Source organism: Pleuronectes platessa, chromosome 8, assembly GCF_947347685.1.
Source record: "Pleuronectes platessa chromosome 8, fPlePla1.1, whole genome shotgun sequence".
Classification (NCBI taxonomy): Eukaryota; Metazoa; Chordata; class Actinopteri; order Pleuronectiformes; family Pleuronectidae; genus Pleuronectes; species Pleuronectes platessa.
In genome coordinates, this window is record NC_070633.1 from 7,094,206 (window position 1) to 7,106,587 (window position 12,382).

A 12,382-nucleotide genomic window follows, 5' to 3' on the forward strand; every position below is an offset into this window, starting at 1 on the left:
CCATGCCAGGTTCGGCACACAGGTAGACAATAGAAGAGCAGGCAGCGGTACAGACAGGGAAGAAGCAAAAGCAGAACTAGCACCGAGACACAGGAACACACAGACTAAATACACCAGGTGATGAGGAACAGGTGCAAACAATCGGGGAGGAGCAGATAATCAACCAGGTGGAGCACACAAGGCATGGAGTCAGGAGTCTAAAACGAGAGGAGAGATGAGTAAAACAACCACAACACAGAACAGAAGAATAAACGATAAATATCAAGCCAACTTAACTTTAGTAACCAGGACTGGACGTAACAGCAGTTTTCTGTTAAAAAAACAAACAAGAAATTGCTGTAATTTCTATACAACAAAGAACTGTAAAAGGTATCCTGTAATATACTGTATTTCCTTTTACAGTAATTTGACAGTTCTTTATTGGCAACTTTTTTGCCAGGTAAGACAGAATCAGAACAAATTATTACATATGAAGCCTATTCTGTTGATGGCACAGTGCGAGTTCTTATCTTGCAGAGCCTCATTATTTTGAACTGAAATAGTTTGAAATGACTTTAATCAAATGTAAGGTTATGACACATTTGACCAAACAAATGTTTGCACGAGTACCGCTATCGATTGCTGTTTTTCCATCACCATTGCTTTGCACATGCCTGTATTTATCTGCAAAAATAAGGGGAAATTACAGAATTACGCTCCACTGAGTTTCAGGTGAGACCCATATGACCCATTAGCTTTCTATTTCTCTCTGCTGCTTCCTTGCGTCTCAATCTGTTCCTATTTGTCCTTTTCTCATGATCCCTCTTCTTTCTGGTTTCATTACTCTCTAAATTCATTCCTTTCTTCCCTGACTTTATTTAGCTTTCTCTTTACTCTGACTGAGCTTGTCATGAAAAGGTCCACCATTACTCTCTTCTCTCCCTAAATATCCCCCCATCCCACACTCCATCACCTAGGAGGGCAGGAAGGATGGAGGCTGGAGAAGATAGGAATTGGAGAGGAGGATGAGGAATCTGAGAAGGAGGGGAGGATGAAACATTGCTATGCAGACCAAAGACATTAATCTGCAGAGACTTAGCAGCTTTCTATATGTGGTATATCTATGGTGAGTTAACAAAAACCTCTTTCTGTTAACTCTTTTGACATCTTGACACCTACTGTACTACCTACTGTATCTGTTAAAGTTTTTTAATGCCTAACATGGGATCAACAACTCTTTTACAAGTTATATTACACTTTTCAAGCAATGAGTTTCTCTACAGGTTTCAAACAAAAGAAGCGGAGATACTGTGGTTTCGACTTGATTCACAGATGTAACATTGTTAAAGAAAAAGTAGCAATGCTGTTTTTCAAAGACTTATATCAAATGATCTAACTTATGACTCATGTAGAACTAAATCAACCAGGGTAGATATCCGGCAGGGTTGGACTGTGAAAGATATTCAGCCCTGGACCTATCCATGCGGATCGTCCAGGAGGTGGGGGAAGTCCAATAACACTGGCATGGTGGCTCACAACTATTCATCCTGGTGTGCCAATTGGCAAGTGCAACACTGGTCATAAGCAAAGTCTGAGGGTCACTAGAGGGTTTAAGGAATAAGGGGAAAGAAAGAGTTAGGCCATTTCTCTAAATCTAGATTTTTTGGTTGTTTTGCAATACTACAAATGTTCACCTCTTAAGGTTTCTCTTAGATTCACCAACTAGAAAAGGACATTTTCACATCTGTATCTTTGCTGGCAGAAGGACAGCTAAAGAATTTTGAAGGGAGACAGCCATGTGATTTGATGAAGTCTGATGAGTGCTGTAGGTACATATCTGCTTCTGCAGAACTTCGTCCTCGATCTTATAGAGTGATCTTTGCAGAGCCTCTGTGGAGTGTAGGAAAGAATACAGTGACAAAGTGCCTATGTTGACAGAAAGAACAGCAGAGCCCTACAGTGTTGCAGCAATGACAAATAACAATGCAGACATCAATTTAAAAAAGTTGAAAATAAAATGTTCAGTTCCAGCTTTAATGAAAATATCTCTTGACTCAAAGATGTGACGTCTTGTCATTTTAGTTTGTTAATTTCTGTCTCTTTGGTTTTTTCTTTTTCCTGTTTTATTTTGTAGTCTCGCTTTCCTTGTGTGTTGTTTCTGTCTTAACTTCCTGGCCTTGATTGTCATCCCCAATCCTCATGTGTTTCACCTGTGTTTAAATGCCCCTGCCTTCCCTCTGTGTATTTAACCCTCTGTGTTTCCTTTGTCCTTGTTCGGTTCGTTTGTTCTTCTACTCGTTTCTACACGTCGTCATCTATGGTTTGTTTTGTCCTGCAGTCTCGTCCAGCTTTCACGTCCGGATCTTCTGTGTTCCTTGTGCACCTTGACTCACAGCTTCTGCTCCTGTTTTCTCCAGAGTAGGCACCAGTGTTTTTGACTCAAGTAGTCACCTGGTATGTTTTGTTTTTGTCTTGTTTAAAGACTCCTTTTATATTAAATACCTTTTTTGTTTAAACCTCTGCATCCTGGGTCCATCTCCTTCCACAAACTGTGACAAAAGAGCTCTCCTCGCCTGTCCAAAATGAGAACATTTAAGTTTATCGGCCTCCGTTATGAGCAAACTTGACATAAAGTGAAAAGTTGTGAGGTTATTCTTCTTATGGCCAGAGCAAAGAGCTAATAAGAGCTAGAAGAGGTTAATGTGTCAGTGTGTGCGTGAGGAAGGCTGGATGGAGAAGGTGAGTTGAGGGTAAGAAACGATACAATGTTTTTTTTTTTTTTGTTAATTCAAAAATGGTATGTGTCGTAAACTTTAACTGCTCACACTAGTTAGTCAAATACAATTTCTTGTAATTTAGTAGTGGTTCAGGAATAAAACTCTATGGTAATTCAGACTAAATTAGCCTGGTTCCTCTTCTCCGAAAATAACTTTTCCTTTTGTTCAGGTCTAGACAAAGGCCATCCAAGCTTTGCTGGCAGGATTATGAGTATTTCTGCCACCAGAGCCTGACTCAATCACAAACAAAATATGACATTGGGGCATCTGTAGATTGTTGTAAGAGACACTGGAAGTGAACAGATCATATCACGTCACCTCTGCTACTCTGTGACGTTTTTCCCAATCATCTTTTTTTTAAGCAAATCACTCTTTTTAAGTGACTTTCACAATTATTTGATGATTATTTGGGCTTTCGAGGCTTAGCTTATGTGCATCACCGGTCGGCTCTGACAAGATAATTAATGTAGAGGTTAATATTAGATTTCTAATTTGCTGCTCTCTGTGTGATGTATTTACAAAGCTGCTTTAAATATTGCAACGTTTTATTGTTATATTCTGACATTACCAGGGAAACTGTCTCACGGTCTACTCTAAGGCGAGAAGATCCACAAAGACAGATGACTCAGTGGGTTTCTGCGAACAATTATTGCCAATGTGTATTGAAAAGAGTCTACATGTAGCAGCTGTTAGAGAACATTTAGCCGAATGCATCTGTAGGGGTACACCCAGAGTGTGGACATATTTATTTATGTGCAGCCCCTGCGTTTACAATGGGACATCAATCCACCCAATAGCACCACAGAGCTTGGCAATAGGTCCAGCCAATCAGTGACTGGAGATTTGGTGCGCTGGCAAATGGAGAGAGCGGAGGGGGCAGGACAAAGAGTGCGGAGAACGGCGACAGAGACTATGGCGGCGCCCGGAGAAACTCACACCTGATAAGGAGTAAATGACAGCGGAACCAGTCGGTTAATTATAATTTTAGCTCTAAGTTTGTTAAAGTTTGTTAGTGTCCGTGTTGCGGAAGTATTACGGTTGGAGTGAAAAAGGAGTTTACACCACCAGCACTGAAGATTCCCCTGTGACGCAGTTAGAAGTATAGCACGTTGCAGCGTGAGGGGAAATATCCTCGCTAGTTAGTAAAGTTTAGCTAACCACTTAGCAACTAGCTCGTCGCCAACGTCGGAGACTTCACCAGGCCAAGGACCGCCAGCCGTTTCGCCACTGCCGCCCTGGATGTGCCAGCGGCGTCGGGGACTTCACCACGCCGGTCAAGGAGGACAGCTAGCAGTTTAGCCACCGCAGCGCCATTACAGCCCTGGACGGTCCGCAGCTCACTTGCCCTCTCTCGCTCCCTCTCCCAAGCTACCGACAGACGGTTTGTTTGTAAGTATTACCCTGCCACATGTGACACCGCATCGTCAGCGAGCAGCAAAGTGTCCGGGACGGTAACGTCCATTTTGGGATTAATTCAATTCACTTTGAGGACCGTGGCTCAACTACTTTGGACTTAACGTGTAAAGCAGTGAACATTGAGTGAACAGACTGTGAAAAACTTTGAATGTGAAAGATATTTGTGGTTCAAAACAATCTTTTGTTATGGGTTTTAAATGAATGTAACTGAATGTCTGTTTGACTTTGAGTTTATTGCATTTATGCATACCTGTTGCTACCTTTTCGGTTATAGGAACTCACCGGTGAGTAGGACAGGTGTCTTTGTTTAGAGAGAGAGTTGTCTTGAGCAAGGGAAAGAGTTTCAATGCGAAACCATTGTTTTAATTTTCAATTAAATAATAAACTTTTATTTTTTATTTTAAGTCCTATGGTTTGTTCCACCTGTTACACATCCCCACATTACAGGATCTCTTAAGATTTCTCATACTTCTTCACAGCTGATTTGGTATTGCACTATGAACGTTTAGCGAGAGCGGTCATGTGGTAAGGTGATGCCAACCCTGCTTCGTTAAACTCATGGTCACTGCTCTAATGGGTGTAATACACACTGCAGAGTCCATGAGGCTTCTCCCCATCTATCTTATTCGCCTTGAGGGAGCTTTTTAATTACTGCTAAATATAACGTGAACTTGTGAAGATGTAGACCAGTGTTAATTTCGTCGACGAAAACTATAACAAAAAATATTCGTTAACGACCCTTTTACCATGACTAAGATGAGACGAAGACGTAACGAAAACTGATCTTTGAAAATAAAAACTATAACTAAATCTATTTTAACTTTCGTTGACGAGACGAGACGAAAATGTTGGTGGTTGACTAAGTCACAATAATTTTTAAAACATCATCGTATCAGGCCGTCATGAAGTATCAATAGCGGGCGAGTGAGTCTGTGCACTGCAAAAACTGCCCTTCTAAAAAGAAGCAAAAAATTCTTATATTCAATCAAATTATCCTATATCAAGCAAAAAAATCAGCCAATGGGGTAAGCTTTTTTTGCTTGACAAGATTTCTTAAATTAAGCCCAAAATTCTTAGCTCTGAAAGACTAAAATGAGACTTTAAACTAGACAGAAAATCTTAAATTAACCCGAATTCTTCTAAAACAAGCAATGAAAAAATCACAAATTTAAGATTAAGTTACTTAAAATTAGAATTTAAGTCTCTTGACTAAATTAAATTTAAGAATTGACACCTTAATCTGGGATTGATAATGAGCATAAAAGTAGTTAAAATAAGACATAATTTCTTAAAACAGCATAACAAATATAAGTGATGTTGTCTTAAATCAAGACACCAAAACATTCTCATTTAATATTTTTTTATTAACTTTGCAATACAATTGCTCAACTCAACATCCAAAAAAGGACTTCCACATTAGAGCTATCATAATCTAACAGATTGAAAAAACAGTTTTGATCTGAACCTCACTATAAAAAAAAAAATCAGTTATTGTAGCAGCATACTACAGCAATAAACAACATGTTGCAGATGCTTTGCAGCATATTATCCCACAGGAAAGGTTTTCAATCTCACCAACAAATGTGTCCAACTGTGATGAACTTTTTTTTAAAACAGAACATCAACTTTCTTTGAAAGTCTTACAACAGGCAGAGTGGGGCAGAGTGATGGACAAAGGGACTCACTCACTGAATGACTTCCACTCACCCATCGCTTTTTTGTAGTGAGGGGTCAAATCCTGCTCATGAATTGAATCTTGAAGTACCTCTGTCTGCAGTACTGAGAGTAGTGTAGAAATGCACTTGGGGTAGGTCATGTGCAGGGCATAGTAATATGCCATGACGTAGAGAAGTCCCTCATTAAGTCTGTCCATGGTGAAGGTGGTCACAGGTGTTTTTCCGATGGCGATCATGTAGTTGTCCTCAGAAACTAGCAGAACCGGAGAAGACAGGGGTCGCTGTTGCAAGAAACCATTAGGATCCTCAGAAGTCTAGATGACACAATTAAATCAAGAAGATTAGAAAAAACATTGCAAGTAACATAAACTTAAGACCTGGACTAGTACATTAGTGAAATCATATTGTACTTTAAAACACATAGTCACAGTAACCCCTCAGCATTAAGCCCACTGCAAATGCTGAATGCACAGCTAGTTCCAATGATGTTAGTACTACATTAAGTACACTATGGAAAACACTTCCCCTTTGGAGCTTTTGAAATGATAAAAGTTTATCTCAAAGTAACTAAACCTACGTAATATAAAATGTATGCCTGAAACACTGTAACATATATTATGAAATATTTCAGTAAGTCTGTAAATCTCACCGCTAGGACATGGAAAAGAGCCTCGCTGCTTGAGCCCAGTTTCTTCGGTGGCAAAGTGCTGGACGGAAAGAGCAGTGGCAGGGCTCTGAAGACAGCTGTGATATGCTCCACTGGTTTAATGGAAAAGGGACAATACAAGGTGGTACCATAAATAACTTTCCACCTGTTCTGCATCTCTGATATGTACTGGGAGTTGGTCGGTTGGATGATTAGCTGCAGCTCATCCAGCACCTGAAAAATAGATTCAGATAAAGAAAAAAAAAACTGAAAAAAGTACATTCTGATGACTTCTTAAAAAAAAATTAAAAAAAACATTACTTACATGATCCAGTTCTCTGAAACAAGGGTAAGCCTCTAGAATCTTTGTTGCTCTGTCTTGCTCCTTTAAAACATCAGAGGTGATGAAGCATCTTCGAGACTCAAATTCCATGTTCAGCAAATGAGTTACCGCAGCTTTGTTTGGCTTTTTGGACTTGTATATTTCTTGGAGGGTCTTGTAGTGTCTTGCTTGGATTTTCTGGCTGTCCATGATGTCAACTGAACAAGCTGAAGACATTACAGGAACGTTATGGTGGAAAGGGGACATGAGATTTCCAAACTGACAAGTAAAACTGACAAATTAAATGTAATACAATACATACATTCTTCATCACTGCTGTTCCGGTTCTGCACTGGGGTGCTGGTTCTAGGTGACAGATCTACTGGGATGCCCATGGGACTAACAGGTGACCGTTCCAGAATAATGGTGGATGTACTGGAGTCTCCATCGTAGTCAGTAGTTGCAACGTCTGAACTGACTTCTTGTCGTGGTTTCTTGGAAGGAGGACCTTTGGCCTTCTTTGGACTTCTGACATTTGAGAGTCTCTTCATGAGCTTTTTGGCAACATGCTCCTGCGAGGCATACGTAGTTAACATTAAAAAAAATGACAATAGGCTCAAACTTTCTTATATTCTAATTATAGCTTTCGGCAATGTCTTGCTCCATTTGAACTTTCTGTCACGATTTAGCACTGTATGAACAGAAATCTCAGTATTATCATACAGGCAAAAAACAAAAGTGACAAAATCTACTCACCCACTCATTGATTGATGACCTGTCTTTTATCATTGGATAGTAATCCACCAGTCGCTTTGCCATGGCATTCACCTCATGTTTGGTGGGGTATCTGGAGTCCTCTGTGGCTCTTGCGATGGAGATCATGTTAGTCATAGTGTTTCTTATGAGTCGGCAGAAGAGTTCCTTGGATAGGGTCCCATTGTGCTCGGTCCCCAGTCGTTTCTGTTCAAAGTAGGAGCGTCGCACCTGTTCAAGCTCACTGTCGGTGAAGACTATGTATTCTGGGTTTGACATAGTCACAAATTTAGAAGTATTGGCCTCCTCTAATGAAAAGTCACTGCCTCCAGTGGGGGGTGATTGCTGAATTTCGGGAGCAGTATCCACCTAAAACACATTTACACAAACATTTATTGAGTAACTTTGTCATAGTATGTTCTTACTTGTTAGTTTAAGCATTATCATTTTGGGGATTAAAAAAACACTTTTATTTTATATCCACTGTTGAAATGGACTCAAAGCAGAAATGTCATATTTATGTATATGAACCAGATTTAAACTGTGATATTGGAGAATGTTGTACTGTTAAACAGTTATGTTGTACTGTGAAAGACAAACCTGACCTTTTCATCTTTATTTACAACAAGCCATATAGCCCGCCGCCTCAAGAAATTTTCAGGACCAGGAAAGAGGTCTTTGATGTCGTCTCGGGAAAGCGAGGGGAGTAAGTCTTCTCCAATATTAGCAGCTGGAATATAGAACAGTTACAGACAGGGCCAAGAAACAAAGGTTATCATTTAATTCCCTCAGATTTTAACATTTTTACTTCAAGAGCAGTGAGTGAATTTGACAGCATTTATAAATTACCGGTACATATATTGAAGCCATGCAAACTACAGTAAGAGTGACAATAGAGCCTTGCTAGATAAAATGCATTCACATTTCATGTCAGTTAATATATTTTGTAAAGCTTGATAGACAATTGGCACCACAAATGGCACCTTTAAACAAATGCGTTAGCCTACAGATTAAACTCAGGCGCCTTGTACTGATAGTGCCGGGGTCCTGTGCGCGCAAAAGAGCTCCAACGGCCGAATTCAAATTGCAACGGACTCCAAGCGGGGGGGGGGGGAAAGGCGCAACAGGGTGGATTGTACCATCTTCCAAGAGGGGGCGGGGGTGGGCACTAAGACTAAATTAGTTTATTTTGCATTTATACAAATTATATTCATCTAAATAAGATCATATTACTTTATAATTATTAAAATTGAGTCACACTCATGTGATAATTAATAAATGGCAAGTCGTTTCTGCCGTCATAAGACACTGAATTATGGTACGTACCTTTACCTTTTCACGTGACGTATCACCAGGTCCCGGTTCAGACAGTTCAGACAGAGCAGGGGAAAACGCAGGTCGGACTCCAGCTAGTTAACTCAGGCTAAAAACGGGGGAAATGATTTGGCGCTGTGTTATTTGCTTTGTGTTCGTGGCTCTCACTCTCAAATCTTTATTGAGTCATATTAATACTGCTCATAGTCGCAGTCCAGATTTTCGCGTTGTTTGTGGAATTGATGGATGCACCAAAGAGTATCGAGTCTACAACTCACTATGGTATCACATTAGAAGAAACCACTACGAACACCTGGAAAGTGGCAGCAGCAACTCACGGAGAGAGAGGTCAACAGCAAGCCCGGAAGCCTCTTCAGCGGTGAATGCGTGGGCTTACAGGCCAGCTGATGCGACGGTGCAAATCAGAGAGCATCAAACGGATGAAGCAGTGGTGGAAAACAGGGTGCAAGATGTAATGCCTGTTGGGTCATGTCCTGCTGTAGACTCTTCTGCATCATGTCAGTCAGAGGTAAGTCTGTTATTTCCTTCATTACACAGCTAAGCTTTATTATAAATCTTTTTGTTTATGTCTCACCATTTCAAAAAAAATCTCAACTGGATTGTCATAAAATGCTATTTTATCACTGCACATCAGTGTTTGTGGCAACAGTGTGTTTTATTATACGTTCTTTTTTTCCCTTTTTTTTTTTTTAAGGATGACATCAGTTATAACACTCTGACCAGACAAGCTACTGCTATTATGTTGACTGCAAGAGAAAAACACCATCTTTCACAGGTTTGTCTACATACAACATTATTACATGCATTTCATCTGTGGCTCTGTTGATTATCTGCATGTCAAATCCAAGTCAGTTTACAGTTACCTAATTAGTCTCCCTTAGCTGCAACTTAACTTGTATCTCCATGAGACTTCAGTTTTAATAATGCCTTGTATTTGCTCTCTGCTATCTAGTTAGGATAATTTCATATTTTGAATTTACTTTTAATAATGCCTTATCAATTCGTTGAAAAGCATCATTGTGTTGATGTTACTCTTATTAATATTTGTATTATTTATAAAAGAGATTGTGTGCTAAACAGTTTTAAATCTGGACTGTTTGGATTTAATTTGCTCTTCTTTCTTGACTGTTTTTCAGAGAGGTGTGAATGATGTCTTGGCTGCAATGCAGCAATATCAAGCCCTGTTGGTGACTAATCTGAGGAGTCAGCTACAAACTGTATTCCAGCAACATCAAGGAAGTGAACTTGAAAAGGAAGCGATGGCAGTATTCGACCGGATTGAGGATCCATTTTCCTCTGTTGCAACAACATACAGGCAGGACAACGTGATTAAGGAAAATTTCAATTTTGTGGAGTCAGAGGAGGTTACTGTTGGGTATACTGCCTGCTTGAAGAAAAAAGGGACAAAAAGGGTCCTCTCCACAAGAACCAAATGTTTTCATTACGTACCTCTGATTAAAAGTTTAGAACAGTTATTGTCCCATCCAAAAGTTTTAGAAATGATAGATCAGCCGCAAAAATACAGAAGTGGTGGTTATCTGTATGACATCATAGATGGAGAGCTCATGAAATCACACCCTTTATTTTCAGCCCGGCCCTCTGCTTTACAGATAATCATTTACTCAGACGAAATTGAAATCTGCAATCCACTTGGATCTCATGCTTCCAAGAATAAGTTACTAATGTTTTATTATACATTAGGAAACATTGATCCAAAATATAGATCAAAACTCGCTGCAATTCGTCTACTTGCTATTGCAAAGAAGAGAGAGTTGTCTGATTGTGGAGTGGATGGAATTTTGGCCAGGTTGTATGAGGACTTGGAAATGCTATATGATGGTGTTAATATTCAAACTGCGAATGGGGAACGTGAAATATTTGGAGCATTAGTTTCGATATGTGGAGACACCTTAGCACAACATGAGCTTTGTGGATTTAAAGAGGGTGTTGGTTTCGCCTATAGTAAGTGCCGGCAGTGTGAATGTTCGTTTGAGGACATGCAAATGTATTTTGACGAAGACAATTTTGAGCTAAGGACACTAGAAAAACATGTTCGACAGTGTAGTGACATTGAGAAGGCAAATACTGAGTATCTTAGAAACAGTTTAAAGACTACATTTGGCATTAACAGAAGAAGCAAGCTGGTAGAATTTCCGGCCTTTAACTTGATTGAACAAACACCTCAGGATTTGATGCATATAATTCTTGAAGGCATTGCTCCATTAGAAATAAAGTGTGTGTTAAAACAGTTAGTTCTTTTAGGTCAACTAGACTTGGATGTTCTCAATACTGCATTAACTGGATTTCCCTACTCTCCACTTGATGTCAGAGACAAACCAAGCCCTATAGCTTACAGCACATTAGCTTCAAGTGATAATAAATTGAAGCAATCCTCAGGCCAAATGATTGTTCTACTGAAGATATTGCCATTTCTTATTGATACAGCTAAAGATACTGAATACTACAAAATAATTCTTGAACTCATAGAAATTGTTAAAATTGTTTGCTCCTGTCATTGGTCTACAGACAATTAGCAAGTTTAAAAGACTAATTGAACAGCATTTAAAACATATGAAAAGTCTTTTCCCTGATAACAACATTACCCCAAAAATGCATTATTTGATTCATGCTCCATCGCAGATAAAACTCCTGGGACCAATGGTCCGTCACATGTGCATGAGATTTGAATCAAAACATTGTTTTTTCAAACAGTGGGCCTCAAAATTAAATTTTCGAATGTTGTCAAAATGTAAGTCATTCTGAACACCCAATTTTTTTTAACGAGTGTGCATTGGGACCAACTTCAGAAATACGCAACATGTCGTATTTGAAAGAAAAAACAAGGGCTTTCCTTGGAACTGATGACATAGACAATGCAGTGTCTGTTAAATGGATTAATCTAAATGGTAATAAATATATACGGGAGAAGACATTACTTGTAACTGCTGTTAATTCCAATGATTTACCTGAGTTTGGACTTGAGTTGCAGCAGCATACTACTGTTCGCTATGATGGAAATTACATGGCATATACAATAGAGATTCCAAACATGGCACAAGCAACTGAACTCATAGCATCTGATAATCTGGTAGATTTCACTCCATATTATAGTTATACTCACAAGGATGTGACATATGTCCCTACAAAATATTATCTGGGAGATGTGCTTGGGCTACACAGAGCCTCATCTGATGGACTGTAAAAGGCGCACTGTTTAATGTGTTTGCCACAAACTGTGCTTCTTGACCGTCAATTTAGTTGTTTCATGATTCTTTCTTCTTCAGATGAACAATCAATTAGCAGTCAGATGCCGATGCTGCAGGATACTGCATGTTCTTTTGTGATTCAGGATGCAATTGAGTCAAGGGTCATATCATTTTGGCCGTTTTTTCAATTTGTTTTGTTTATGGGCCATGCAGTTTTCATTCAGCATGGTTATTTGTATTATGTTGTGGGTTGTATAGACCAGTCTGCTGTC

General features: G+C 39.4%; 1 protein-coding gene across 1 annotated transcript; it reads left to right on the top strand.

Moving 5' to 3' along the window:
• Window positions 1–9,361: 9,361 nt before the first annotated feature.
• On the top strand, window positions 9,362–11,438 carry LOC128445563 (uncharacterized). The gene is made up of 3 exons (XM_053428318.1): window positions 9,362–9,412; window positions 9,599–9,679; window positions 10,041–11,438. The coding sequence occupies exons 2-3, from the start codon at window positions 9,644–9,646 to the stop codon at window positions 11,436–11,438; spliced, it is 1,434 nt and encodes a 477-aa protein (XP_053284293.1). The 5' UTR covers window positions 9,362–9,412; window positions 9,599–9,643.
• Window positions 11,439–12,382: the final 944 nt, after the last annotated feature.

Excerpts from the sequence above, each read along its gene's own strand:
- LOC128445563 (XM_053428318.1), top strand. The coding sequence starts at position 9,644 with ATGTTGACTGCAAGAGAAAAACACCATCTTTCACAG. Across the intron at positions 9,680-10,040 it reads AAAAACACCATCTTTCACAG|AGAGGTGTGAATGATGTCTT; the intron begins GTTTGTCTACAT and ends ACTGTTTTTCAG.